Here is a 23,925-nt window from a genome sequence, read left to right on the forward strand (position 1 = left end):
GGCGTGCAAGGCCAACACTAATCGTCGGCAACTATTCGAGGAGACGGGGTCCTCCACTGGTTGCCTTTGTGAAAAGCTCATGGGATTGAATCATTTGGTTTCGTGTGAAAGGCTTTGAGCAGGGAGAATCCAGTTGCCATTTAACGTGGAACATTAGAGGAGCTTGCCTGCTAAAGCGCAATTCTGGGCTCTGAATGTCTCCTGCCACGTGAGTTTGAAGCCATCGCGATGTCGAGACAGGTGACTCCTGTCAACTCTGGAGAATAATAATCATACATAGGAGAGACAGAGGAGTCGATGGCGGACTGTCTCTGCAGTGATCGCCGCTGGGCAATCTCCCAGGAGAGCCCATGGTCCGTGTTTGCGCCGACAGCGACCTTATGTCTTGATCTTTGGGGAAGGTCACAAAGCAGGGCAGATGCCACTTGGTCTCGCAGTTTGTTGGTCAAATCGTTCTTCGATGTCGTATCGCATTACCTTGGGGGACTGGTCAGCTGCGATAGCACCCCATTCATAAAGACCATTCCCCTCGAGTCCTCAATTATTGCCCGAGAGCAATTCTCTCCGACTTTGAATACTATTGTTTTTCTTTTACCCCTTTTCGCCTTTTTTTTGACGTCTCCCCTTTTTGTTCCTGGATCCTGAGTCGGGTGGAATCCTTGGGTCCGCCACAGCTTAAAGAGCTCTCCACTGTTATTTCCACGGTTCATTGATAGAGGGCCAGCTCGCATCCAGTCAAATTTCGTCTCGTAAATGGAGGATGGAGTCGATGTCCTTCCTTCTCTGGGGATTAAGCTGTCATGAATTACGTTTACGGAGTATCATGTGGTCAATTAATTTCTGCTGCAAGGAGCCTCCTTTTCGTCACATCGAAAGGCCTTGGACGCGTCTCTTATCGCGGCAAATGCCGATACAGGTGCAAGTCCCGTCACCTGGAAAACTTCAAATGTTTGTGGGTTGAGGGTTGGAAGTTTGATATGCGCAGAGTCGCGTCCTGTCAGCTTGGCTGAACTTTGGAGAAAACGGATCTCCCGCTTTGTTTCAGTCCTCGCTGATCGGATGTGGCATGCCCATTGCTTCAAGGTGGACGGGGTAGAGAGGCAGATTCTATTGGACTGGACAGGCGAGATGATGTTTCTTAGTCAGATCTCTGTGCATATGAACGTGCACTATCCAAGTTTAAGTTGAAAGGAACGTGAGAGCGAGCGAGTCCAGACGAGGCGAGACTGACTCGGACCCACGCGGCATCATGGCTGAATTTTGGGTCCTCGGTTCATACTGTGACAGTGAACGTTCAGAGTTTTCTAGGGAAGTTGACAATTTAATACTGCTCAAAGTATCATGCCGAAGTGGTCTCAATCTCAGTGCCCGTCCTTGAAGGCCGAAGAAAGTCGAGGCACAAGAATAACTGGAGAAACTCCATTATTTCGTCAAGAAATGCGAATTGGCGCAGAAGCCGCCGAACTAACGCCGTTGGATCACCAGGCTGCAGGTGTCATCGTGAGAGAATCCAGCAAGCCGATTGATAGAGCCTTGACTCCCGGGGTGATAGACGCAGGGCTTGCAGGACCAAGTCGCACCGCACAGGTCGCTCGCAATCTGAAACACCGGACAAAGTGATAATGTGATGGAATCGGATGTGTCGCGGACGGGCTTGTTTTGCTCGGGAATGATCCTTCTCATCGCCTTCAGGCCGAGACTCGCTGATAATCATGCCACTCAAACTCTGCTGTCTCTTGTTGCCTCGCGAGTCGCAATGCTTCGTCGCGTTGAGGAAGAAATGTTGATTTTCTAAACAGCGCCAACACCAGGGCAAGATAGTACGGATGTCCTTATCATCGGCCTCGGAATCATCCCCTCACATGACTAAGCGTTGCGTTTCCGGATCCCTCGTTCACTCCCGATGTTATCACCGAAGATTGATATCTAACTTGTTCAACAGGGTTGTCTAACTCATAATTTTATACCATAGTCAATCCAACCGACTCGACAGTCAACAACATGCTCATCAACCCGCACACGAAAGCCCTCTTCTTCGACGTCTTTGGTACAACGGTGCAATGGCGAACATCCGTCACAAAAGCCCTCAAAGAAGCCAGCGAGCGAGCCCTCCGCGACAACCGAGAGTCCCTCCACACAGACCTTCGCGCCCAAGCATCGGCGATGACAGAAGACAACTGGCACAGCATGGCTGAGGACTGGCGCGCCTCCTACGGCCGCTTCACGAAGACCTTCGACCCCTCGAACGGGTTCGTCTCCGTCGACCAGGCCCACTACGACGCGCTCAAGGAACACCTCTGCGCACGACAACTCGACGACCTGTTCACAGAAGACCAGCTCCAGGAGCTCGTGCGGTGTTGGCACAAATTAGACCCCTGGGATGATACCGTGCAAGGACTAAAATTGCTAAGCAGCAAATTCCGTACATGCACGCTCACCAACGCGAATGTGTCGCTGCTGGAGGATCTCGTGCAGCATGGGCCACTCCCCTTTACAGATCTTGCCAGCGCTGAGCACTTTGGGGTTTATAAGCCGTCGCCGCGAGTGTATCTCGGCGCAGCGGAACGGCTGGGGTTCAAGCCGGAAGAGTGTGTGCTCGTCGCGGCGCATCTCGGCGACCTGAAGGCTGCCAAGGCGTGCGGGTTTGGCACGATCTACGTTGAACGAATCGGAGAGGAGTTTGAAGACCTCGATCAGGCAATCAAGGATGGGTATGTGGATTTGGCGGTGGAGTTGGAGGTTAGTCCCGATGGCTTCGTAGAGGTCGCTAGGCAGCTAGGTATCTCGACAGAGGGGCTGTAGAGTCTAGAGCTTTGTAATTTGCTTCTCTGTCCTGTCTTTACTCGGAGCTGCCTATGCTTGTGTAACTGTTTGCCGGGATATTTGCATCTCTGATCCATGAACCGTATTGGAGAGTATTGCTTGATAATCTGACCCCATGACGTCAGTACAAGTGATTATAAATCTTTATCAGCAACACCATCAATGCTATACAGCGATTGCTAATTGAGAACCAATAAATCTATAAGTAACAAGGCGACATCAGCCTCTCCCCGCACCAGACAAGCAGCATTGAGCAGATATCACAAGCCAGCACCATGGCACAAGATACGGTAACAGCCTCATCAATCCTTGGTATCGTACGACACTAACATTAGGCAGTCCTCCAAAATCTACAAACACGCCGACTCTGACGGCCATTTCCGGCGTCAAGACGCTGCCTTCCGCTCTTGGGTCTCACGCTCCCCAGACGCAGAATTCCCCCCCGAAAAAGACCGCTACGTCCTGTACCTCAACTACGGCTGTCCCTGGGCCCACCGCACCAACCTCGTCCGCAGCCTAAAGGGGCTGGAGGACATCATTCAGCTCGTCGTCTGTGACTTTGAGCTCGGCCCCGACGGCTGGATCTTCAACGGACGCAATGGGTCTTCCAAGAAAGATCCTCTGTACGGATTCACCAAGATGAAAGAGCTGTATCTCAAGGCGGACCCTGGCTACCAGGGACGGTACACGGTCCCCGTGCTGTGGGATAAGAAGCGCGAGACGATCGTGAACAACGAGAGCAGTGAGATCATCCGCATGTTCTACACGGAGTTTGACGACCTGCTACCCGCAGAGCACCGCGAGGAGAATAGCCCCGGGGGCGGATTCTACCCTGAGCATCTTCGAGAGCAGATCGATGAGATGAACGCATGGGTGTATGACCGGATCAATAACGGTGTGTACAAGACGGGGTTTGCGACGACGCAGGAGGCGTATGAGGCGAATCTGTATCCGCTCTTCGAAGCGCTGGATCATGTCGAGGCGCACCTTGCGCAGCCGGGGCACCAGCCGTATTTATTTGGGGAGCATATCACCGAGGCTGATGTGAGGCTGTATACGACCATTGCGCGGTTTGATGTTGCGTATTATCTGATCTTCCGGTGTAATCTGGGGATGATCAGGCACGATTATCCGCTCATTGACGCGTGGTATCGCCGATTGTATTATGATGAGTCTGAGAAGACGAGAGGAGGGGTGTTTAAGAAGACGACATTCTTTGATGTTGTGAGTTACACCAATTTGTTCTGACTGGAATAAATGGACTAACCTTACTCACAGTATAAATTTGGCTACCTGGTGTCGCTAGGCAAGAAACAAGGCCTTGATACCTCCCAGCTCGTCATTCCTGCCGGGCCAAAGCCTTCCATCTTACCTCAAGATGCATAGAGCTCGATTCTTCATGAATCATGGTTGAAATATATGATCCTTTTCGCCTCTGGGTCCTTCAGAATTCCTCGCCAAGTGACTTTACCAAGTTTTGTACCTTCGAGCATCGTTCGAATTCGGAGTAATGAGTCTAATGACAATGCATAGTGTCTCTTGTATGACTTGCATAAATAGAGCATCCACTTTCCACGCCGTGCTGCCGTATGCTGTGCACATACCCCTTTCTTAAGTTATTGTCAGACGGTAAGCTTGTTTCTGGGCTGGTAAGGCCCACATGACAGCACTACGGGCCCGAAAGTACGGACGACAGCGACTCCTGTAGATCGCCGTCGGCTCTTGCAGAAAAAAGGGCAGTGCGCCGAAGAGCTTAAGATGGATCACGGGGCCATCGTCAATCCTTATTCTTTGATACCGACGCCGGACTTGCAACTAGTGAAGTCAAAGATACAAATTAGGCCGAATAAGGAGAATGCGTAGTCGACGACGTGGCCGGCTCTTTGGAAGAATACATATGGAGGAGAGCAGCAGTAGTGACCTTGAAACCCGAGTGCATGATTGATGACATAGCAAAACCGGGACTCTTTGGAGTTAATTAACTGACGAGAGCTTGAGCGAGGCAGCGGGGCTGATGTCTTTGAAGTTTGAGGTCTTGCTCGTACTTTGGAGCTTGGGCAGCTCCTGAGCTCTACCCAACCGGTTTTACGAGTCTCTCTCCCTTGACAAGGGACGAATCGACGATACATATCATCGTATACCCTCGCTCAATTCTGGGAAGTCATACGGGATGACCCTATCTGATGTGATAATCAGTTCTCCGCTGGCGCCCATCGCAGCGTGCAGGGCTAACCAAGCCCGGCTTGGTGTCTGCAGCCGTTTCGAATCGGCTATCACAGAAGTTCCCAAAGTACCTGTGCACAGCCAATCAGTAGCAACTGCGAGATTCCAACAAACGCGCAATAACCACCGGAAAATCAAAACAAGTGCAGATGCGCAGAGGCTGGCTTTTCGACTCGCAACATGCAGTTGCGAGTTCATCACGATAATGATCTCAAGAACAATGCTTGAACATTCAACAATCGGAGTTCAAGGGTCAAGGTCCATAGGCGCAGGGTTCTCGCGGATTCATCGCGGTGGGAGTGGGACGCCTCAAGAGCTCTCAGAGTCGCAGACTCGAGTGAGCAAGTCAATGTTTCTGCTCGCCATGCCCCCTAAGGATAAATAAGCGATGGTTTGATGCTCGGTTGCCGCGGCCTCTGGGCTGCGTTGGGGCGGCGGTTGGTGTGATTAGGGTGCATGTATTGCACCGCTGGATCTAGATCATGCAGTAGTAGTTCTCTCTGGTGGTGATGCTCATGCATGCATCTCCCTGCAAGCTAGCAGCCGTTCCTACAGCGTTGACATCACCGTTCGCTCCTTGAGCAACAGTGTTGGATGGGGCGGAGGTGCTTCCGACTCGATTCAGGTTACAAGCATTCATAATTGACCCTGTCTCCCTGGGAGTTTTAAGTCAGGGAGATTTTGATGGGATAATAATAGCGATGTTAATGGGCGAAATTAATGGTCGAGATGCGACTCGTGCTCCATATCAATCTGCGCTCTGCAATCAATATCAGCACCGATAGTAGTTGTCAAACCCTCGGACCATTGTATAGTCCGTGGCCTCGAGATTCGGGCACACAACCTCCGTATGATCTCTCCTCGCTCATCCACGTGGGAAAAGAAAACATCCCCGGGCAACCGCTCGTGCTTGGTTCACTGACTGAGGTTTCTTGATTTTCTTCACAAGCTTTCTCAACTCAAAGGGGTGGGATTTTGCGATTTGCGATCAAATATTTTGCGGTCTTGAGCGAGGAAAGGGTTTCCCTTTCAGGCCTAGTAATCTCATAGGCTAAATCCTGATAATTCCGCCCCAAATTGAATGAGCACCAGCAATGCCCTTCAATCTTCCATCCCGTCTCGTGCCTGACTTTCCACGTTGGTGGAAGACACCGTTTGGTAAACCCCTGCTAGCTGATGGAACCTTGTCCCGCCATGGGCCGGGCCGGGCATCTGGACGTTCATTTCAACAGTCCAAAGGGTGTGTTCAGATCACTGCTCCCCTCGCCGTTCTTTCTAGGGTTATTATCCTGATTACTAGTTCACGGCCTGGGTAAAGATGGCGTTTCTCCCGCATTGGGGTCGGAATTGGGCAATCATCAGTCACAGCCAAGACATGGAATTGGAGTACTCTGCCGATGCCAATAGGGGAAGGTCTAAGGGCACCCCCACCCCACTATCATGGCCCAGGAGAGATACTCTTCTGATCCTGAGTCTAGTCCTGGTGAGGAGCCGATTGTCCGCTCTGCAGCTTTCATTGTAAGTCCAGGAACTCGGCAGCAACAACACTAAAAGAATCAGAACGGCTTTCTGGAGTTTGAATAGTCTAACCAGTAGCGGGGCGAGCAAACGTCATTCAAAACGCCGTCCGGAATATAGTCCCGCCATCTTGCGTTGTGCGAAACGATGGCTTATGCTTAACCCGGCAGGCCCCTCTCGCAGGACGTGCTAGAATGACACCTGGGGGCGAGAATTGTGTATCAGGAGTCCCGAGAACCTGGGAATTGGTACTAGCCTGGCCACTATTGCCCGCGGAATGTTCGATTTCCTTCCGGTTGGGGTCGGGTGTAACGTGGAAATGCTGTGAGCGTGAATCCTCAATCCTGCGATATTTGCTAGTAGCCTTTGGAGGTTGCCGGACCGTCGACGGGAACACGCGAAGCCGCCAACGATATATGTCCCCTGAATAACGGTGGGGAGTCTGTTGCTTCAATCCAGGCGGGCGATGCAAATTGACCAATTTCTGGCTTTTCAGTAGGCTGAGCTGAGCTCCTTTCTTTGTTGCACTTCCAACGGAATCTTGCTCGGTGGGGGAACTCTGGAACTTTGGATCGGCTCCGCTCTGGGACAGCTTCGTGTCGACCCGAGACCTCTGATTACGGCGTTGATTCGCCGTGGCCAAATAAAGTGGAAGACGAGCGACAGAAACTTTGGCGACGAGAGCAGCTTTGACCTGATTAGACTTTGTGAGCGGGACAGCTCCAGCCGAGAAGGGCAGCGTAGAAGCTGGCAGACACCAGAGCGATAGATACGTCAAAGCTGGGATGCACTGATGGAAGCCCAAGCAGTGGACTGGTGAAACAGCATTCTGTAACAACCTCATCGTCCAATGTCACTTCGAAGTTTGAACAGTCAATTTGATAGATCAATGTCCGCCAGCCTCCTATCGTGGGTCTCTGCCATGAGCCAGCCCCAGAAGCGACTACGCCACTTTGTGTCTAACGGTCTCAAGTTGTGCTGCTGCAGTTGCTCTGCCTCTTCCCCTCCGTTCCATCCAGACAGCCTGAGATCATCGCGTCCAATTCTTAGTCTTTATTACCACCACCGACGTATCAAGTCTATCAAGAAAAGTCTTTTCTTTTTTTTCCTTCCCTTTCCCTTCTGTTCCCTTGTCTCTCTGCTGCCGTAAGTGACTTGAGTCTACCTCGCCCTTTCCCCTCCAAATTCCTCCTCACCCCAATCAACCTCCACCACCTCCGTTCACCTCCCATTTGAGCTGTGATACCTCTGCTCGTCCTTGCTGGCCAAGCCACTTTTGTCCCAGCTCGGTTTTATGCATCCGCGCCATCTAACTCGCCAGACGAGCTACAACTCTTAGGAGAACCTGTACACAACGATCATATTCTCCCAGTGTTTCCCCTCACGTGGCAGAACCAGCTCACACTCCAAGCTTGGGCAAAACACTCGTCCCTCCGAAAACGACTCGCATCCATATTGGACCTATTTATTTTGGCCTGCTTTTTTACTGCATTTGCCCGCGGTTCCGACGAAAGTTTTCTTTATCCGACCCCGTTTGTACCATTCATTGCTGTTGGTGGCCGCTTATTTGCGACAGCTGCTCGAGTCCAAAACTTTAGTTGGAGGCCAACCTTTCTCCTCTTCTCCCCCTCCTTCTCACTTCTCTGCTCCTTTTTAAAACCCCAGCAGGGACGCTCTTCGCGAAACTCTCAAGATCCCGGTTCTAAGGTACGTGGTTCTAGTCGGCTGGAAAAAATTATCCCTGCTTCTTTTCCGGCATTGGCATGTGGGTTGGGCCAGCAGCCTAAAGCAACCAGGTCGATTTCTCCGGTGGCTAATCGCACTACCAAAATAGCCCGTTCCTTTCCAGGCCCAGCTTTTCGCTGCTCTCCGCTTCCACGAGTCCGTGCTCCTCGCGGAGTCTTGATCGATCTCTTTAATTTTCTCCCTCTCCTCGACAATTTACCTTTTATTATTCTACTTTCCCTCTTCTTCTCTTCTTCCCTCAAATCCATCCTTCCCTCCCATTCTCTCGGTGCCTTAGAGAGGCCCGCAATTTATTGTCGCGATGGCTGGAAAAATGACGCTTTACAAATTGGTGGTGCTGGGAGACGGTGGTGTCGGAAAGACTGCACTCACAATTCAGGTTCGCAATTGACCCTCCCCCGCAGTCATCTGCCTTGTGACTCACCAATCTCTCTCCAACAGTTATGTTTAAACCACTTTGTCGAGACATACGACCCGACCATTGAAGACTCGTACCGAAAGCAGGTCGTAATCGATCAGCAATCCTGCATGTTGGAGGTTCTCGATACTGCCGGCCAGGAGGAGTATACCGCACTGCGCGACCAATGGATCCGAGACGGCGAGGGCTTCGTGCTGGTTTACAGCATTACGTCGCGTGCCTCCTTTGCTCGCATAACGAAATTCTACAACCAAATTAAGATGGTCAAGGAGTCGGCAAATTCCGGCTCGCCTTCAGGCGCCAGCTACCTAGGGTCGCCGATGAACTCTCCATCTGGCCCACCACTCCCAGTCCCCGTCATGCTGGTAGGCAACAAGAGCGACAAGGCTGTCGAGCGAGCAGTCTCAGCACAGGAGGGCCAGGCGCTCGCCAAGGATCTTGGATGTGAGTTTGTCGAGGCGTCCGCGAAGAACTGCATCAACGTTGAGAAGGCGTTCTACGACGTCGTCAGAATGCTGCGCAACCAGCGCATCCAACAACAGCGCCCTCAAGATCATCGCCGCACGACCGGACTCGGAGGTCCGATGCGAGATTCCGGACCTGAGTATCCTAAATCTTTCCGCCCCGACCGTTCTCGACACCGCAGTGGCCTCAGGTGTAGAATCCTATGAGCTGCTGCTGGTCGTCTCGCCTATTTTTCGCAACTTCAAGAGAGACATCCAACAAACCTACCCTACATTTGCGACCGATACAATGGTTGCTCCACATCATCCCATTTTCTCCCTACGATACTACCCAGTTGCTTTTTAGACAATTCATGTGAGCTTGCTCCATGACGATATCCTTCTCTTGTCTATATTGGCTATCAGTAGCCTTGCCGGTTCTCGGGCTCCTCCTCCGTGCTCGATCTACTCTGCGCTTTTGCCCCTTCTTCCGAAACCTCTTTTTTTTATACCTCCAACCGAATATCCGCGGCTACAGTGGTGGATATGTGAATATGCTTGATGCATGGATTTATGGTTATTATTGCGATGTGGGAGGCCGATATTTTTCGAATCAATCACAGGTGTCTGGACATGTGAGAGAGATCCTTACCATTTGTTTCAAGGGGCAGGGGACAGGAGTGATATCCTTCGATTCTATTTTTCTTTCGGGTGCGCATCTTTTTTCCCTATTCTCGACTACTTATAACCCTATTTCCCCGATGGTTCCTGATTCTGCCGACCCCCTACCCCTGCCCCTGCCCACTGGATACTGGATACTGGAGGAAGTTTAGTTGTTGGCCGAGATCAGGTGAGATGAATCGGACAGAAGGAGGGATGAAATGGACACTTGAGGCGGAGGCGACGATGGAATGGATAACGAGCGGTGGACACAGGGCCAAGCAGGTACCAAGAGGACAGTCGACCGTTTAGCAGGCATTGCGATATGATACCCTACGGCTGAGCTTTGAGTTGTGAAATTTCGATGCATTTGCAGCAAAAAATGAGGAGTACACTACTCTGTACATCATTGCCGATAGAAGCATACAATCAACCTAGAACATTCAATGAGCGTACTATATTGTATCAATGTATCAACTACTGTAGTTGCGTATTGGCTAAAGCAGGCTTGGAATCCAAATACCCGACTGCTCCCAGCGCTGAGCCACTCAAGGGACGGGGAAGGGGAAGTTCCCCACGGCCGTCGCCAGAGTGCGGGGAAAGCTGCTGCTGCTGCCCTGTGCTCTGTAACGCGCCGCCCGACCCTCGGTCTGATTTCTCCCTTCGTCCACGGCTATATTCGGGATCTTACTCTCTTGAAAACGAGTTCTCTCCATCTGATGGGTGTATATCTCGATTCTATTTTTCACGAGAGGACTGTGACGCTACAAACCAGATCCCCGCTCCATTTCCGGGGTTCGACCCACACTCGACCCAGACATTCCACCTCCCAATTCCCAACTCCAACCACCTGAGGAACCTAGTTTAGGACATATTAACTCACGGAGTATCATTTGCCGACAGTTCTCTCCGAAGGATTGCTTTTTCTCTTTTTGCAGATTTAGCCTTGACCTCGCCGGCTTCCTTCTACTACCGTCCTACCTAGGTACGGGAACGGAATCCAATACGTCCCTCGCATACGCTCTTCACCTGATTCCACTCCATCAATCAGAAGCTGCCCTTTAGTCAAGAGCTGCAGGCACAGCCACTTACTTGGTGCTCGCTCGGCTATTGACAACCCGACCTGAAGGAACCCAGATCCTGAAACAGTAACCTTTACAGCACAGCCAGGCTCCCAGTCACAATGACCCTGGCACCGATACACCCACAACGCGCCGTGCACGCTGCCTCCCTCCGCGACCCCGAGACATTCTGGTCTCACCACGCACAGCAGCTCCACTGGCACAGGGTGCCATCACGTGCACTCGGCCGCTCAACCAAGACGCTGCCCAGTGGCGCCAGCCATGAGTCCTGGGCGTGGTTTCCGGACGGTGAGATCTCCACTACGTACAATTGTGTTGACCGTCACGTGCACAGTGGCAATGGGGACAATGTTGCCATTATCTGGGACTCTCCGGTCACAGGGAAGAAGGAGAGGTATACTTATCGCCAGCTGTTGGATGATGTTGAGGTGCTGGCCGGGGTTTTGAGGGAAGAGGGGGTTCGCAGGGGGGATGTTGTTATTATTTATAGTATGCCTTCTCCAGTGCGATATGAGGATGACCGGCTAACGTGCTGCAGTGCCCATGATTCCAGCGGCACTGATTGGTGCACTCGCTATTGCCCGGTTAGGAGCCATCCATGCTGCTGTCTTTGGAGGATTTGCGGCCAAATCGCTCGCTCAGCGCATCGAGGCAGCACGACCACGGGCTATCCTCACAGCGTCATGCGGAATTGAAGGGGCAAAGGGCGTCATTCCGTATCGGCCATTGGTCGAGGGCGCCATCCAGGCGAGTAGCTTCAAGCCGGAGAAGGTGCTTATCTGGCAGAGGGACCAGCTGCGGTGGAACAATCCAGACAAACTGGATGGGCAGCGCAACTGGAACCGACTTGTCAAGAGCGCGCGAATGCGTGGGATCCGTGCTGCACCGGTGCCAGTGAAAAGCACGGATGGGCTGTATGTCATCTATACTAGTGGTACGCCGTCCCTAAACCTAATGATGTTGCATACATTGACGAGATAGGTACCACTGGACTTCCCAAAGGAGTCGTCCGGGAGGCAGGCGGACATGCAGTCGGGCTCAGTCTGTCGATCAAATATCTGTTTGATATCCATGGGCCCGGCGATGTCATGTTCTGTGCCTCGGACATTGGCTGGGTCGTCGGACATTCGTACATCCTGTATGCGCCGCTGCTAGTCGGTGCGACGACAGTTCTGTTCGAAGGCAAACCCGTTGGAACCCCCGATGCAGGGACATTCTGGCGGGTTGTCGCTGAGCACAAGGCAAATGTCCTCTTCACTGCACCCACGGCGCTCCGAGCCATCCGCAAGGGAGACCCGGACAGCAAACAGTTCGAAAAGATAGCCGGCAACGGCAACCTCCGCCACCTACGTGCTCTCTTCCTCGCAGGGGAACGAAGTGAGCCCAGTATCGTGCGTGCGTACCAAGACCTCTTGGACAAGCATGCCGCCCCTGGCGCTCTCGTCGTCGACAACTGGTGGTCATCTGAGTCCGGCTCGCCAATCTCAGGCCTTGCCCTCCGAAGCGCCGCCGGCCACGTCCCACCACGGCCGAACGAATCCCAAATCGCCCCCCTACCAATTCGCCCAGGCTCCGCGGGCCTCCCAGCCCCAGGCTTCGACGTCCGCGTCGTCGACGACAACGGCAACGAAGTGCGCCAGGGCACAATGGGCAACATCGTGATGGCGATCCCACTTGCTCCAACAGCATTCACCCGCCTCTTTAACGACGACGAGCGCTTCTACAAGGGCTACTTGAAGCGCTTCAACGGGCGCTGGCTAGACACCGGCGACGCAGGCATGATCGATGCGGACGGGTACATCCACGTCATGTCGCGCTCCGACGATATCATCAACGTCGCCGCGCACCGCTTCAGCACAGGCGCGATCGAGCAGGCGGTCCTGTCGCATCCAGATATCGGGGAAGCGAGCGTCGTAGGGATCCCCGACCCACTAAAGGGCCATCTCCCCTTCGCATTCGTGCAGTTGAAGACGTCCCCACGTAGCCAGGGCGAGCTACCTGCTCGGCCGTCGAAAGAGCTTTTCGATGGCGTGAATGCGCTTGTCCGTGAGCAGATTGGGGCGATTGCGTCGCTGGGTGGGATGATTCAGGGACAGGGCATGATTCCGAAGACGAGGAGTGGGAAGACGCTCAGGCGGGTGTTGAGGGAGCTCGTGGAGAATGGGACGAGAGGGGAGTTTGAGGCGGCTGTGAGTGTTCCGCCGACTGTAGAGGATCGGGCTGTGGTGGAGGTTGCGAGGGGGAGAGTGCGCGAGTACTTTCAGAGTGCGAAGGATGTCAAAGCGAAGCTGTGACATATCAAGGATTAACGACACTACCTTATATACTTACATTTATCTCCTTGGATACTAAGCCTGATAGCAGTCGACTCCTTTACCTATATAAAGAGAAGAATAGACGCTAGAGCATAACAGCATTAATTACCAATTAACTTCAGTTATACACAGGAAAAAGCGCAGAAACAGCCAAGTCATGAACAAGAAGATATATAGTAAGTTGAACGAAGAAGCAAAAAGAGCCAAAAAAAGCAGGTAGTGAAATAGGTAGGGTAGTAATGGTATCTGTCGTATTCATCGACCAAATCAGTCAATCAACTCAACTCAACTCGACAACTCGACTCGACTCAACCACAATTCCATTCAATCAATCAATCAAAAAACTGCCACCGCTTCCAAGCCCGAGTGACCACCAGAATGAATGGATGGATGGATAGTACATTTTGAACTCATCGCCATCCATCCATCCATCCATCCACTCACCAACTACACACTTCCTCACACGCACAAATCCTCAAAGTCACCCCTTACAGAAGGGCAGCAACAACACCGAAGAGACCAGCCATGGCACCGGCACCAACAGCTGCACGGCTAGCACCGCCCGTGAAAGCAGGAGGAGCAGGGGTGGTCGTGGCGGGGCCGGTGGGCTCGGGGTGGACGTCCGTCGGGGCCGAGGGGATGACGGGGATGCTGGTGGGGATGACGGGGACAGAGGGGGTGGGGATGGCCGTGGAGGAGCTGGATATGTTGTTAGTCAATTATTCGAGTTCAATATATGTTTCTAGGTGGTTGGGAAGTAAGGACGTACCAGGCCTTGCAGCGGGTGATGGTGGTGGTGATCAGGGGGCGGGTGATGGTGTAAGGGCCGTTGGAGAGGGTGACGGTTCCGGGCTGTTGTTTGTTAGTTCTCTATACTATCTCACTGCGCGAGGATAGGCCTGTGGAGGTGGTGGGAGCATACGGTCTCAACGGGGACGGTCTCGGTGCCGGCAGTCAGGGTGGTGGCCTTGGGGCAGTAGGTGGTGTACTCGGTGACAACAACGGTGGTGTAGTCGTCAGAGTCAGCACCGTGGGCAACAGCACCAACGGCGAGGAAAGCGGCAACGGCAGCGAAGGAGAACTTCATTTTGATTGATTTATTGGGGGGGGGTTTTGTGTGGAAAAGTCGAACAAAAGAGCGAATGAGTTTTTGTAAAGAGTGTGGGTGTTCAGAGAACAGAGGTTAAAGAATGTACTCGGTATAAAAACCGGGAGTGAGTGCGTTTGGCAGACTTGGGAAGTGTAGCGGAAACGGGCTGGAGAGGAGAAGAGAAGGGAAGGGAAGGGGAATCGGGGGGAGAGTAATTATAAACACGAACTAGACTACTCTAACTCCTGAGGGAGCCTGGCTGCCCTGGTTGTTCCTGAGCGTCTCTGCGCTGGACGCAGACTAGTGCGTTAGTGCAGTGCGTTAGTCGAATTATATCGTGGTTAAGGGGTTGTTTAGTGGAGGCTATTCCGGGGCTAATTTCCTTTTCTCTTGGGCTGTCTTGTTGGCCACTCGAGGGGATCAGGGGCGCTCTCCACGAGTCCACGTTCTTGTCATGGCCCAGCCAGTCGTGTGTGTCCACTCGACGGTCCAGATGCAGTGGCTCAGGGCTGCAGAGTCAGAGTTGCAGATTGTGCCTGACTGTTGGAGATTTAATCGCCGTTAGGTACAACTGTTGACTTATTCCTGGGCCTAGTATAAGGAGCGCCCACTGATTGCCGTCGGACCACGGAACTGCACTTGCTCGCGAACCACTCTTTGGCTCTGCAGAACCCCTGACGGGCTTGACAAACCTTTTTCTGGATCTGGATCATCGACTAGCCGCGATAGAGTCTCGCTCAAAGAAAGTTCATGTCGGGATCGATAGTTGCGTCGAGTCCCTTGCGGTGGGTGCAACCCTGACACGCAGCTGCGAGGATACCCTGCGAATTGCATCGACCCTGTATGGTCGAGCTTGTCTGGGCGAATTGTCGCAGAGTGACACGACTCAAGGGACAAAGCAGGTCTGTCACTGTCACGCGCTGACCTGTATAAAGTCAACGGGATCAGAGTTTGCCCAGCTGCACCTTGCATCCATCCTTGCCACTGAGTCTGAGGGTCCCGTTTGTCAGGCTGAGGAGAGACTTGCAATCTCAGAATCTGGCTAGCGGCGAGCAAGTCTAGACTCGACACGGCAGTCTTTACAATGGAGTCTCTGCTGCTCTGTTGACGATCAGAGACTATCACTTCACGGGCAAGAGATTCAAAGATCAGAGAACAGAGATCGTAGAATGAAGACATGACATTATTGACGCTATCTCTATCTCTCTACATCTAATTGTCATCCATCTTCACCGCTCCTTGATGCTCTGCCTGCTCGCACGAGCAACCACACAACTTACAAGTCCAATCTGATGGTTCATTGCCCCTTATGGATGGTGAGAGGCGGGGACATGGCCGCATCGCCCGGGATATCCAGCGAGCCGAACATCCACGAGAGCTGACCAGAAAACGCCATTCTTCATCTTGGATTTAGTTGTGTGATGAAGAAAGAAAAAGAGCGGGAAGAGCGAGAGCAACACACCTTTTGTGTGCCGACGGATCATCCATTCTCCGCCGCACCAGCCCCTCGGAGTTGCTAGGCTTCATCGAGACTAGCGCCGTGAGCTTCCCGCGGGCAACGGCGGACGTCACCTTGTCCGACGATACGGCGGAGAGGCCTTCCTATCTACTTATACTCTCTTTTCTTCTTTTTCTCTCTGAGACCTCTCCAGAGAATTCCCCTCTGAGTACCCATTCACAATGCTAGGCCGCTGTGGTCGTCAGGCTTCGCGCCTCCTCCCGCGCCCTGTCGCCGCACTCCAACCACCTACACCGCAATGGCACCGTATGGTGTCATCATCGAGTCGAGATGGCCAGCAATCGGTGCGCACACAGCTCAATGGTCAATGGATGGATAATTATAACTAACGAAGCTACAGCTGCTGTCTGCAAAGCTTGAAGAGGCCGACCCTTCGGTGTACAACATTCTTCAAAAGGTCAGACAGAGCTTCCCCTCACGTCGTTGCGCCTCGGCTCACCCGTTGCAGGAGAAAAAACGCCAGCAGCACTTTATCAACCTCATTCCGTCAGAGAACTTTACATCCCAGGCTGTTTTGGATGCACTGGGCAGTGTGATGCAAAGTGTGTACCCACCAACATTGTGCATTGCAAGCGTATACTGACTCAACAGACAAATATTCCGAAGGATACCCCGGAGCCAGGTACTACGGTGGAAACGAATATATCGACCAGTCTGAGCGTCTATGCCAGCAGCGCGCGCTCGAGACTTTCAGACTCAACCCGGAAGAATGGGGTGTCAATGTCCAGCGTAAGTACCACTTATGGTATAGCTTGCCTAGCTAACGAGGCAGCTCTCTCTGGCTCCCCCGCAAACCTGTATGCCATCTCCGCCCTCCTCAACACACACGACCGATTGATGGGTCTGGACCTGCCACACGGCGGTCACCTGTCCCACGGCTACCAGACTCCCACGAAGAAGATTTCATTCATTTCAAAGTACTTTGAGACCCTGCCCTACCGCCTCGACGAGTCGACCGGCCTCATCGACTACGATGCCCTCGAGAAGCAAGCCCTCCTTTACCGCCCGAAGCTCATCATCGCTGGTACATCAGCCTACAGCCGTCTCATCGACTATCCCCGCATGCGCGAGATCGCCGACAATGCGGGTGCATACCTCATGAGTGACATGGCCCATATCTCTGGTCTCGTCGCAGCTGGTGTTATCCCCTCTCCGTTCAGCAACTCCGATGTCGTGACAACAACCACACACAAGTCCCTCCGTGGCCCTCGTGGAGCCATGATTTTCTACCGCAAGGGCGTCCGCAGGACGGACAAGAAGGGCAACCCGGAGCTGTACGACCTCGAGGGTCCCATCAATGCGTCCGTGTTCCCCGGTCACCAGGGCGGCCCTCACAACCACACCATCACTGCGCTGGCCGTGGCCCTCCAGCAGGCGCAGTCGCCGGAATTCAAGACGTACCAGCAGACGGTCCTGGCCAATGCTCAGGCTCTCGCCGAGCGTCTCGGCAACCCGCTCAACAGCGGCGGCCTCGGTTACAACATCGTGTCCGGCGGCACGGACAACCACCTCGTTTTGGTTGATCTGAAGAACCGCGGCGTGGATGGTGCCCGCGTTGAGCGCGTGCTTGAGCTGTGCGGCGTCGCCAGCAACAAGAACACCGTCCCCGGGGACCGATCGGCCCTGAAGCCCGGTGGTCTCCGCCTCGGCACACCCGCGATGACCACCCGCGGGTTCCAGCCCGAGGACTTCCGCCGTGTCGCCGATATTGTCGACCGTGCAGTCACAATCACACAAAAGCTGGACAAGTCCGCCAAGGAGAGCGCGGCGTCCAAGGGCGTCAAGAACCCCAACACGGTCAAGGCGTTCCTAGAGTACGTCGGTAATGGCGAGGAGATTTCAGAGATTGTGCAGCTGCGGCAGGAGGTGGAGGATTGGGCGGGCACCTTTAGTCTTCCATGGGCCAAGGAGTAATCACTTATATATATGTATTATGTTCAACACGAAACAGCCTTGTTTCCAGGCTTGACATGGTTTAACATGTTCCAAATATCGTACTTATCTTATGCGTTAGATATGATCGATGAACACAACAAAAAGTCAGTACTCGGTTCAGCTTCGACTGCTAGTATGTAAGCTACCTATGTAGCTATGCTAAGTAAGCTATCCAAATCCACAGGCCCAAATTCGCCAAGAAACCCTCGTCAACAACTCCAGGCTAGACTCCAACTCGAGCCAATCCTTCTCCGCATGCACGCTCTCCTTCAAGTCAGCGATTCCCGGGCCCAGGTCCCGGCCAGCAGCCCCGACGCCGCTGGAATGCAATGCTGGACACCGTCCCGCCCCCTCCAACACTCTTCAACTTCGGTACATATTTATTTGATTTCTCTTTACACATTCCTTGAGATACATTTACGCTATATATAACGAAACAACTGATTAATCATGAAGATCAGCCAGGTATGTCGCCTTCGGGAGCTACACCGACTTCCTGGCTCATTTCCTCCCCGCTTGATTGCAACGAGTCTCCGAATCGGATTCGACTCCGAGAAATATTGACGGGAGACTCACCACGACTCACTCATTCCATAGCCTCCTTACTGAAACATTTCATTCTTTGACACTAACAATCATGGGAAATAGATCTACATCTACCCCATAAAATCCCTCCGCGGCGTCCCTGTCTCAAGCGCCGAAGCAACGCGTACGGGGTTCAAATATGACAGGCGTTTTATGCTGCTCAAGGTCGTTCCGGCTGAAGGTGCCGAGGCTGGAACAACGCTGAAGAACATGCACGTCCCCCATTTCCCGGAGATGGCGCTGTTTCAGACGGAGTTGTTGTTACCGGGGTCTGGGTCTAGTTCTGATGATTCCCAGGGGAGGGTGAGGGTTACATTCAAGGGAGGAGAGAGAGGGGAGAAGAGCCCGTCTACGCCTACGCCGAATTGGCCTGTAACTCGAAGCCAGAGTGCAAACGGGCACGGAGGGAAAGCAGAACCAGGATTCGGAGGAACAACCCTCGACATCCCGCTTACGCCAGACACGCGCGGTCTCGATGAACTCGCCGTCATGATGCACAAGTCGCCTACAAAGGGGTATAACATGGGGGCGCGGTACAACGCCTGGTTCAGCGAGCGGTTCGGATACGATGTTGTCCTCGCATACCTGTCCGAGGAGAACTGGCGCGGCGTGCTGGGCACATTCCCGCCTGCGAAGCACTTTGCGCACAAAGCTTATCTAGGATCCAGTCCGTGGGCGACGGCGACGGTCAGGGATCCGTGGATCGTCATCGCGGGGTTTGTGCTTGTGGCTGTGCTTGCGGTTGTGTTGGAGCTTAGGTCGGGACTAACGGTTTTTGCGAACAAGACTGTGCAGCTTGTTTCTGGGGCACTTATTATGGGCGGATATCTGGGGTGGTTTTATATTAGGGGGGAGCAGCTGAAGAATGAGCGGATTACCTTTGCCGATGCGGCGCCGTATATGGTTGTGTCGGAGACGTCGGTGGCGAATGTCTCGGAGCGGTTGGAAGGGGAGGAGATGGATGTGCGCAAGTTCCGGGCAAATGTTGTTGTTGAGGGAGCAGAGACGGCCTTTGAGGAGGACTTTTGGGCCGAGCTTGTCGTGGGCAACTCTGAGGGTAAAAAGTCAGGTGTTCGCCTGCTGCTGACGGCCAACTGTGTGCGGTGTCGCAGTTTAGATGTGGACTATGCAACGGGCAAGATGGGCGAGGGCGAGTCCGGTAAAGTGCTGAAGAAACTCATGGCGGATCGCAGGGTGGATTCGGGAGCAAAGTATAGCCCCGTCTTTGGGCGGTATGGGTTCCTGGATGCAAGGTCGGACTCGAAGACGGTGCGGGTTGGCGATGAGGTTGTGGTGGCGAGGCGCATGCAGGAACGGTCGGTCTACGGTGAGTTTCCCGGGTCGTTTTTAACTCTTTCCACCGTGTTCCAGAAAACGGACTGACCGCGTGAGCGTAGATTGGCCTGGTCTGGCATAGGTACCGTACTAGTAGGCTCTTTACAGGAAAGATCTGAGTAGTGAAGAGAGATGATGGGGTAATCCGGCTGCCTGGTGACGTCGAGACTGGAGTAATCGTGAATAATGCATTGTCCTGAGCAAAACTAAATTAGCCACCAGCTGAGACACTCTCGCCTGAACCTGCGGCTGTGCACAATCTTGGCTGCACCACTTCAGCCTGACCTCATTTTCCCCTCTTCATATCCGATTCCCTCTTCTTCAGTTTCCCCTCGCTCCATGCCACTGCGACTGCGTACTGGATTACCATGGATCACGTCCGCCGTAAAGACACCACCAAAGGCCCGCCTCTCCGCATCCTGTCCCTGGGTAAGCCCGCCATCTCCATCTTTTATCTCTACAATCAACTAACCAGGCAGACGGCGGTGGCGTCCGAGGCTACTCGATGCTCATCCTCCTCCAGGAACTGATGCACCGCATCTACGTCGAAACAGAAGGCAAACCCCCGCGCCGCGACCAGATCCCGAAACCATGCGACCACTTTGACCTCATCGCCGGCACGGGAACTGGCGGCCTTATCGCCCTGATGCTGGGTCGCTTACGCCTCGACTTGGAGACCTGCAAGGACGTCTACGTGCGCATGACGCGGCGGGTGTTTGAGACCGATAAAACATTTGCGGGAATCCCGTTTCGCTCGACGCTGTTCAAGGCGTCGAAGCTCGAGGAGGCGATCCGTGAGTGTGTACGCGAACACACCGTTTACGAAGCAGAGGGGAACGATCTTTCGCCGACCAACGCCACCTCGCCGACGTATGCCCCGTTCAGCCCGAATTTCTCAACGACGTCGATTCCGCAGCGCTCCGGGAGCCGAGCGAGTTTTAGCACGACGCACTCTGGTGCGACTACGAATCGGAGTTCCGCGTACATCAATGGGCTACGGTGGGGGAATCCGGATGCGCTGCTGTATGATAATCGGGAGAACCGGACGAAGACGGCCGTGACGGCGCTGTACCGGGGCACGCCAAAGGGCGGCGCCGCTGTGCTGCTGCGATCCTATGATTCCCGCAAGGAACCCGCGCCCGAGTTCAACTGCACGATCTGGCAGGCCGGTCGCGCAACCTCGGCGACGGGTCTCGCTTTCAAGCCGATTCAGATCGGGCAGCATTGGTTCATTGACGAGGGCGCCGGTACGTATAACCCCGCACCGGCGATTCTAGACGAGGCAGCGTGCAACGAGTGGCCCGGTCGAGAAATTGGCGTGTTTGTCAGCGTTGGCACGGGCAAGCGCCCGCCAGACACCAACAACCGGCAGCATGAGTGGTGGGAGGACTTTTTCGGCGACGCCCTGGGCACGTTCGCTGAAGCGCGGCGCCGGCTGATTGCGAAGATCGAGGGCTGCGAGGACATCCACCACGACATGCTCCGCGAGCACCTCCCCAAGCGCGGGGTCAGCAAGGACAACTACTATCGACTGAACGTGGAAGTCGGCGTCGGCGAGTTCGGCATGAATGAATGGCACCGCCTCGCAGACATCAGCACCAACACGCGCCGCTACCTCAGCCGGCCGGACGTGAAGAAGATGATCCTCGACGCGAGCGTCAAGTTCGCCAAGATCGAGCGCATGCACCGCCGTCTCGACGCCCACGTCGCCGCAGGCCACGACCCAAACATGCTCCTCGAAGACGACAACTCCTCGCTAGCACCTAGCCCGCGTCTCTCCGTCATCTCCCCGTCGGCTGCAGGCCCCGCACCCCAAAACCCAACCCAGCAGCAACAACAAGCACCATTACCCCCATCATCGGCACCGCCACCACCACCCGCAAACATCTTCGAACTCCCTGCCGAACTCCCCGGCGACTTCATCCAGCTCACACCCGCCGACGACAAACTCCCCGTCCCGCCACACTCCGGCCGCACCTCGGGCTCCGACCTCATCAGCTCAAACGAACCCAGCCGTCCAACCTCACAACACGCATACTCTCCGCCGCCGAGGCTTAGCTTCGAACACGTGAACCACACACACCTCCCGCCGCCCGTGCCCCCAAAGACACCGATCTCATACCCCTCCTACTCAGATCACACCCAGACGCACACGCAGTCGGTCCCCTATCCAGACCAGGCAGAGCTCGGCGGGATTCCGATGCCGATGCCTAGTCCGGGGCTGCACCCCGCGCACGCGAGTGCCGGTGGGGGCGGCGGACACCCATCTACAGCGCCGGGAGGTGGTGGAAGGCCACCGTACCCAGTTGACGAGCCGCCGCCCGTCGTGAACAAGCTACGGAAACCGAGCTACCAAGTCCGTGATTATTCGGCTTGACCCCGAGGTTTCGGTGTTTCTTTTCCTTCCATTTCCCGGTTTCTGCTCGACGGCCTACATTGAGTCGCTGCGGCTGCATTGTGCGCTCGGGTAGTTTTTTGCATGTATTATGAGAGACGAGACGAGACGAGACGAGATGAACTGACGTGCTTGTGACTGTGTACAATCATGATATACCCTAGACGTGACGATTGTCCGTGCTTACCATACCATAGCTATAATGATTTATATATTATTCGCATATACGTTCTACCCTACCATGCCGGGTGTACTCCGGGTTCACTCCCAGCGTCTGTCTGTATACTCGTGTGTAGATATGGCTGTGAAAAGCATCGCTATCATGATTCGTATATTATTCCACCATACCTTCCTACACTACCTAGTCTACTTTCCACTGCATGTTTGCTCCAGCGTATCTATACTCGAGTGCATGTATGGCATGAGTAGTAGTGGAAGATGGTGTCTCTGCTTAGTTCTATATACATGCTCCGGAGACAAATATATAGTTTGAGGGAACGCCACAAACAATGACTAGAGAGTTTATTCGGTTATATTTACCCCCAGATAAACTTTGATCCAGAGCGAGGAGGAGAATTATTCATCCAGGGATAAACCTACGGGTTTGGTTAGATGCAACATGGTTCGCGTAGTGTCGCAGATTCAATCATCGTATGTGTTGGTAGACACCTCAGGTATCCAGACACACCACGCCTTCAAATCATCGAATTCCAATCCATTGAGTGCAAGCGAGAGCTTAAGGATTCGGAATAAAACCGACCCTTGCGTTTCCACTAACCAACACCAGAGTCAGAACCTAGTTTCTAGGAAGTTTGTAGCCAACTGGTGGTTAGATAGTCTCGTGGGATGAAGCTGAGTAAGTCCATTTCCTCAGCAGGCGCCGACTCGGAATCCCCATGCATATCTGTATGCACACCACGGCTGCCCGCAGCTGAAACCCGCACAGCGCAGCGCAGCTCACTACGCCCGACTTACGCTACCTCTGAATATATGCACCAACTAACTTTCAACCGGGCGCCCTGGTCTGGATCCCTGGCCAGTTGGACTTGGACGTCGCCTCACACACCATACGGACCATTGGGGATCCTGGCGGCTAGCTTGCTGTCCCGTCTCCTCGATAGATGAATCTAGGGAGTCTGTTCGCCAGGGATCGGAATCAAGTGATATAATATAATGAATAATATTGAAAGAGCAATCATCAATCAACGCAGCGACAGCGATCGTCAATCGATAGTTTCAGTTCTCACTTCAGTTCTTACCGACCAAGCCTCTTAGGACGCCAGACTGGGCTAGACTGGTACCGAGGGAGTACCGTAAGATCAACGAAAAGGGAGAGAGGGTAAATTTGTAATTCAGCACAGCTGGAAAATCGGGCGACTGTCGACGGTCGCGGAAGGGGCGGACGGGGGTTGGATGATAGGTCCACATAGCGCCAACGCAGAGGAGAGTCAGTTGAAGTATGGTCAGTAAGTCAGTCAGGAGTCAGTCAGACGAGACGAAGACGGACTGTTCTCTTCAGATGGAGGAGGCGGCTCCGTTCTCCTCCGTCGGACGATGAGAGGAGGAGCGCGGCGCTTGGAGCCTTGGAGCCTTCAAAGTGGGATGGACGGTGGAATGGGTCTAGCCTTCTGAGGAGAGAGCAGGACCGCCGAGAGGAACGCAGGGATGGCTTCAGTTGTAGATGTGCCTCTGAGGAGAACCGTGCCTCACCCTCAAGTCAAGCAAAGTAGAGTAACCATCCTGCCTCGCAAGCAAAACTCTCGAATAATGAGGGGAACAAGACGAGGCGAGGCAGCTGACTTGCCCTTGACGACTCCTCTCTCTCCATCCCGAGCATC

The 23,925-nt window shown here is 53.7% G+C and overlaps 7 protein-coding genes across 7 annotated transcripts; 5 read left to right on the plus strand and 2 right to left on the minus strand.

Moving 5' to 3' along the window:
* Positions 1 to 2,001: 2,001 nt before the first annotated feature.
* On the plus strand, positions 2,002 to 4,209 carry BJX68DRAFT_252981 (haloacid dehalogenase; the record flags this gene model as incomplete). The annotated part of the gene is made up of 3 exons (XM_071042638.1): positions 2,002 to 2,798; positions 3,159 to 4,047; positions 4,102 to 4,209. 3 exons carry the CDS (start codon positions 2,002 to 2,004, stop codon positions 4,207 to 4,209), a joined length of 1,794 nt encoding a protein of 597 aa, XP_070902943.1.
* A 2,074-nt stretch (positions 4,210 to 6,283) lies between these two features.
* BJX68DRAFT_228729 (uncharacterized protein) lies at positions 6,284 to 7,411 on the minus strand (the record flags this gene model as incomplete). The annotated part of the gene is made up of 1 exon (XM_071038904.1): positions 6,284 to 7,411. One exon carries the CDS (start codon positions 7,406 to 7,408, stop codon positions 6,662 to 6,664), a length of 747 nt encoding a protein of 248 aa, XP_070902944.1. The 3' UTR covers positions 6,284 to 6,661.
* Positions 7,412 to 8,623: 1,212 nt separating this feature from the next.
* On the plus strand, positions 8,624 to 9,399 carry rasB (Ras small monomeric GTPase RasB; the record flags this gene model as incomplete). Its single annotated transcript, XM_071042639.1, has 2 exons — positions 8,624 to 8,689; positions 8,752 to 9,399. 2 exons carry the CDS (start codon positions 8,624 to 8,626, stop codon positions 9,397 to 9,399), a joined length of 714 nt encoding a protein of 237 aa, XP_070902945.1.
* An 81-nt stretch (positions 9,400 to 9,480) lies between these two features.
* BJX68DRAFT_176303 (uncharacterized protein) lies at positions 9,481 to 10,100 on the plus strand. Its single transcript, XM_071037133.1, has one exon. It carries the CDS (start codon positions 9,561 to 9,563, stop codon positions 10,002 to 10,004), a length of 444 nt encoding a protein of 147 aa, XP_070902946.1. The 5' UTR covers positions 9,481 to 9,560; the 3' UTR covers positions 10,005 to 10,100.
* Positions 10,101 to 10,857: 757 nt separating this feature from the next.
* Positions 10,858 to 13,207, plus strand: BJX68DRAFT_278738 (putative acyl-CoA synthetase; the record flags this gene model as incomplete). Its single annotated transcript, XM_071048596.1, has 3 exons — positions 10,858 to 11,402; positions 11,452 to 11,847; positions 11,895 to 13,207. The coding sequence occupies exons 1-3, from the start codon at positions 11,015 to 11,017 to the stop codon at positions 13,205 to 13,207; spliced, it is 2,097 nt and encodes a 698-aa protein (XP_070902947.1). The 5' UTR covers positions 10,858 to 11,014.
* Positions 13,208 to 13,210: 3 nt separating this feature from the next.
* On the minus strand, positions 13,211 to 14,569 carry BJX68DRAFT_228735 (putative GPI anchored protein). The gene is made up of 3 exons (XM_071038905.1): positions 14,151 to 14,569; positions 13,998 to 14,080; positions 13,211 to 13,927 (listed from the first exon to the last, which is right to left on the minus strand). The coding sequence occupies exons 1-3, from the start codon at positions 14,313 to 14,315 to the stop codon at positions 13,717 to 13,719; spliced, it is 459 nt and encodes a 152-aa protein (XP_070902948.1). The 5' UTR covers positions 14,316 to 14,569; the 3' UTR covers positions 13,211 to 13,716.
* A 1,429-nt stretch (positions 14,570 to 15,998) lies between these two features.
* BJX68DRAFT_252984 (serine hydroxymethyltransferase-domain-containing protein) lies at positions 15,999 to 22,069 on the plus strand (the record flags this gene model as incomplete). Its single annotated transcript, XM_071042640.1, has 9 exons — positions 15,999 to 16,121; positions 16,178 to 16,234; positions 16,286 to 16,379; positions 16,429 to 16,566; positions 16,610 to 17,703; positions 18,421 to 19,028; positions 19,116 to 19,721; positions 20,018 to 20,121; positions 20,172 to 22,069. The coding sequence occupies 9 exons, from the start codon at positions 15,999 to 16,001 to the stop codon at positions 22,067 to 22,069; spliced, it is 4,722 nt and encodes a 1,573-aa protein (XP_070902949.1).
* Between the last annotated feature and the right edge of the window lie 1,856 nt (positions 22,070 to 23,925).

Source organism: Aspergillus pseudodeflectus (assembly GCF_044049435.1).
Source record: "Aspergillus pseudodeflectus strain CBS 756.74 chromosome Unknown BJX68scaffold_6, whole genome shotgun sequence".
Lineage (NCBI taxonomy): Eukaryota > Fungi > Ascomycota > Eurotiomycetes > Eurotiales > Aspergillaceae > Aspergillus > Aspergillus pseudodeflectus.

What these genes read in the sequence shown, in the direction of transcription:
- BJX68DRAFT_176303 (XM_071037133.1), top strand. Translation starts at nt 9,561, where the DNA reads ATGACGATATCCTTCTCTTGTCTATATTGGCTATCAGTAGCCTTGCCG.
- BJX68DRAFT_228735 (XM_071038905.1), bottom strand. Translation starts at nt 14,315, where the DNA reads ATGAAGTTCTCCTTCGCTGCCGTTGCCGCTTTCCTCGCCGTTGGTGCT. An exon ending in AGACCGTCCCCGTTGAGACC is followed by an intron (nt 14,081 to 14,150) that starts GTATGCTCCCAC and finishes AACAAACAACAG; the next exon opens with CCCGGAACCGTCACCCTCTC. An exon ending in ATCACCCGCTGCAAGGCCTG is followed by an intron (nt 13,928 to 13,997) that starts GTACGTCCTTAC and finishes CAACATATCCAG; the next exon opens with CTCCTCCACGGCCATCCCCA.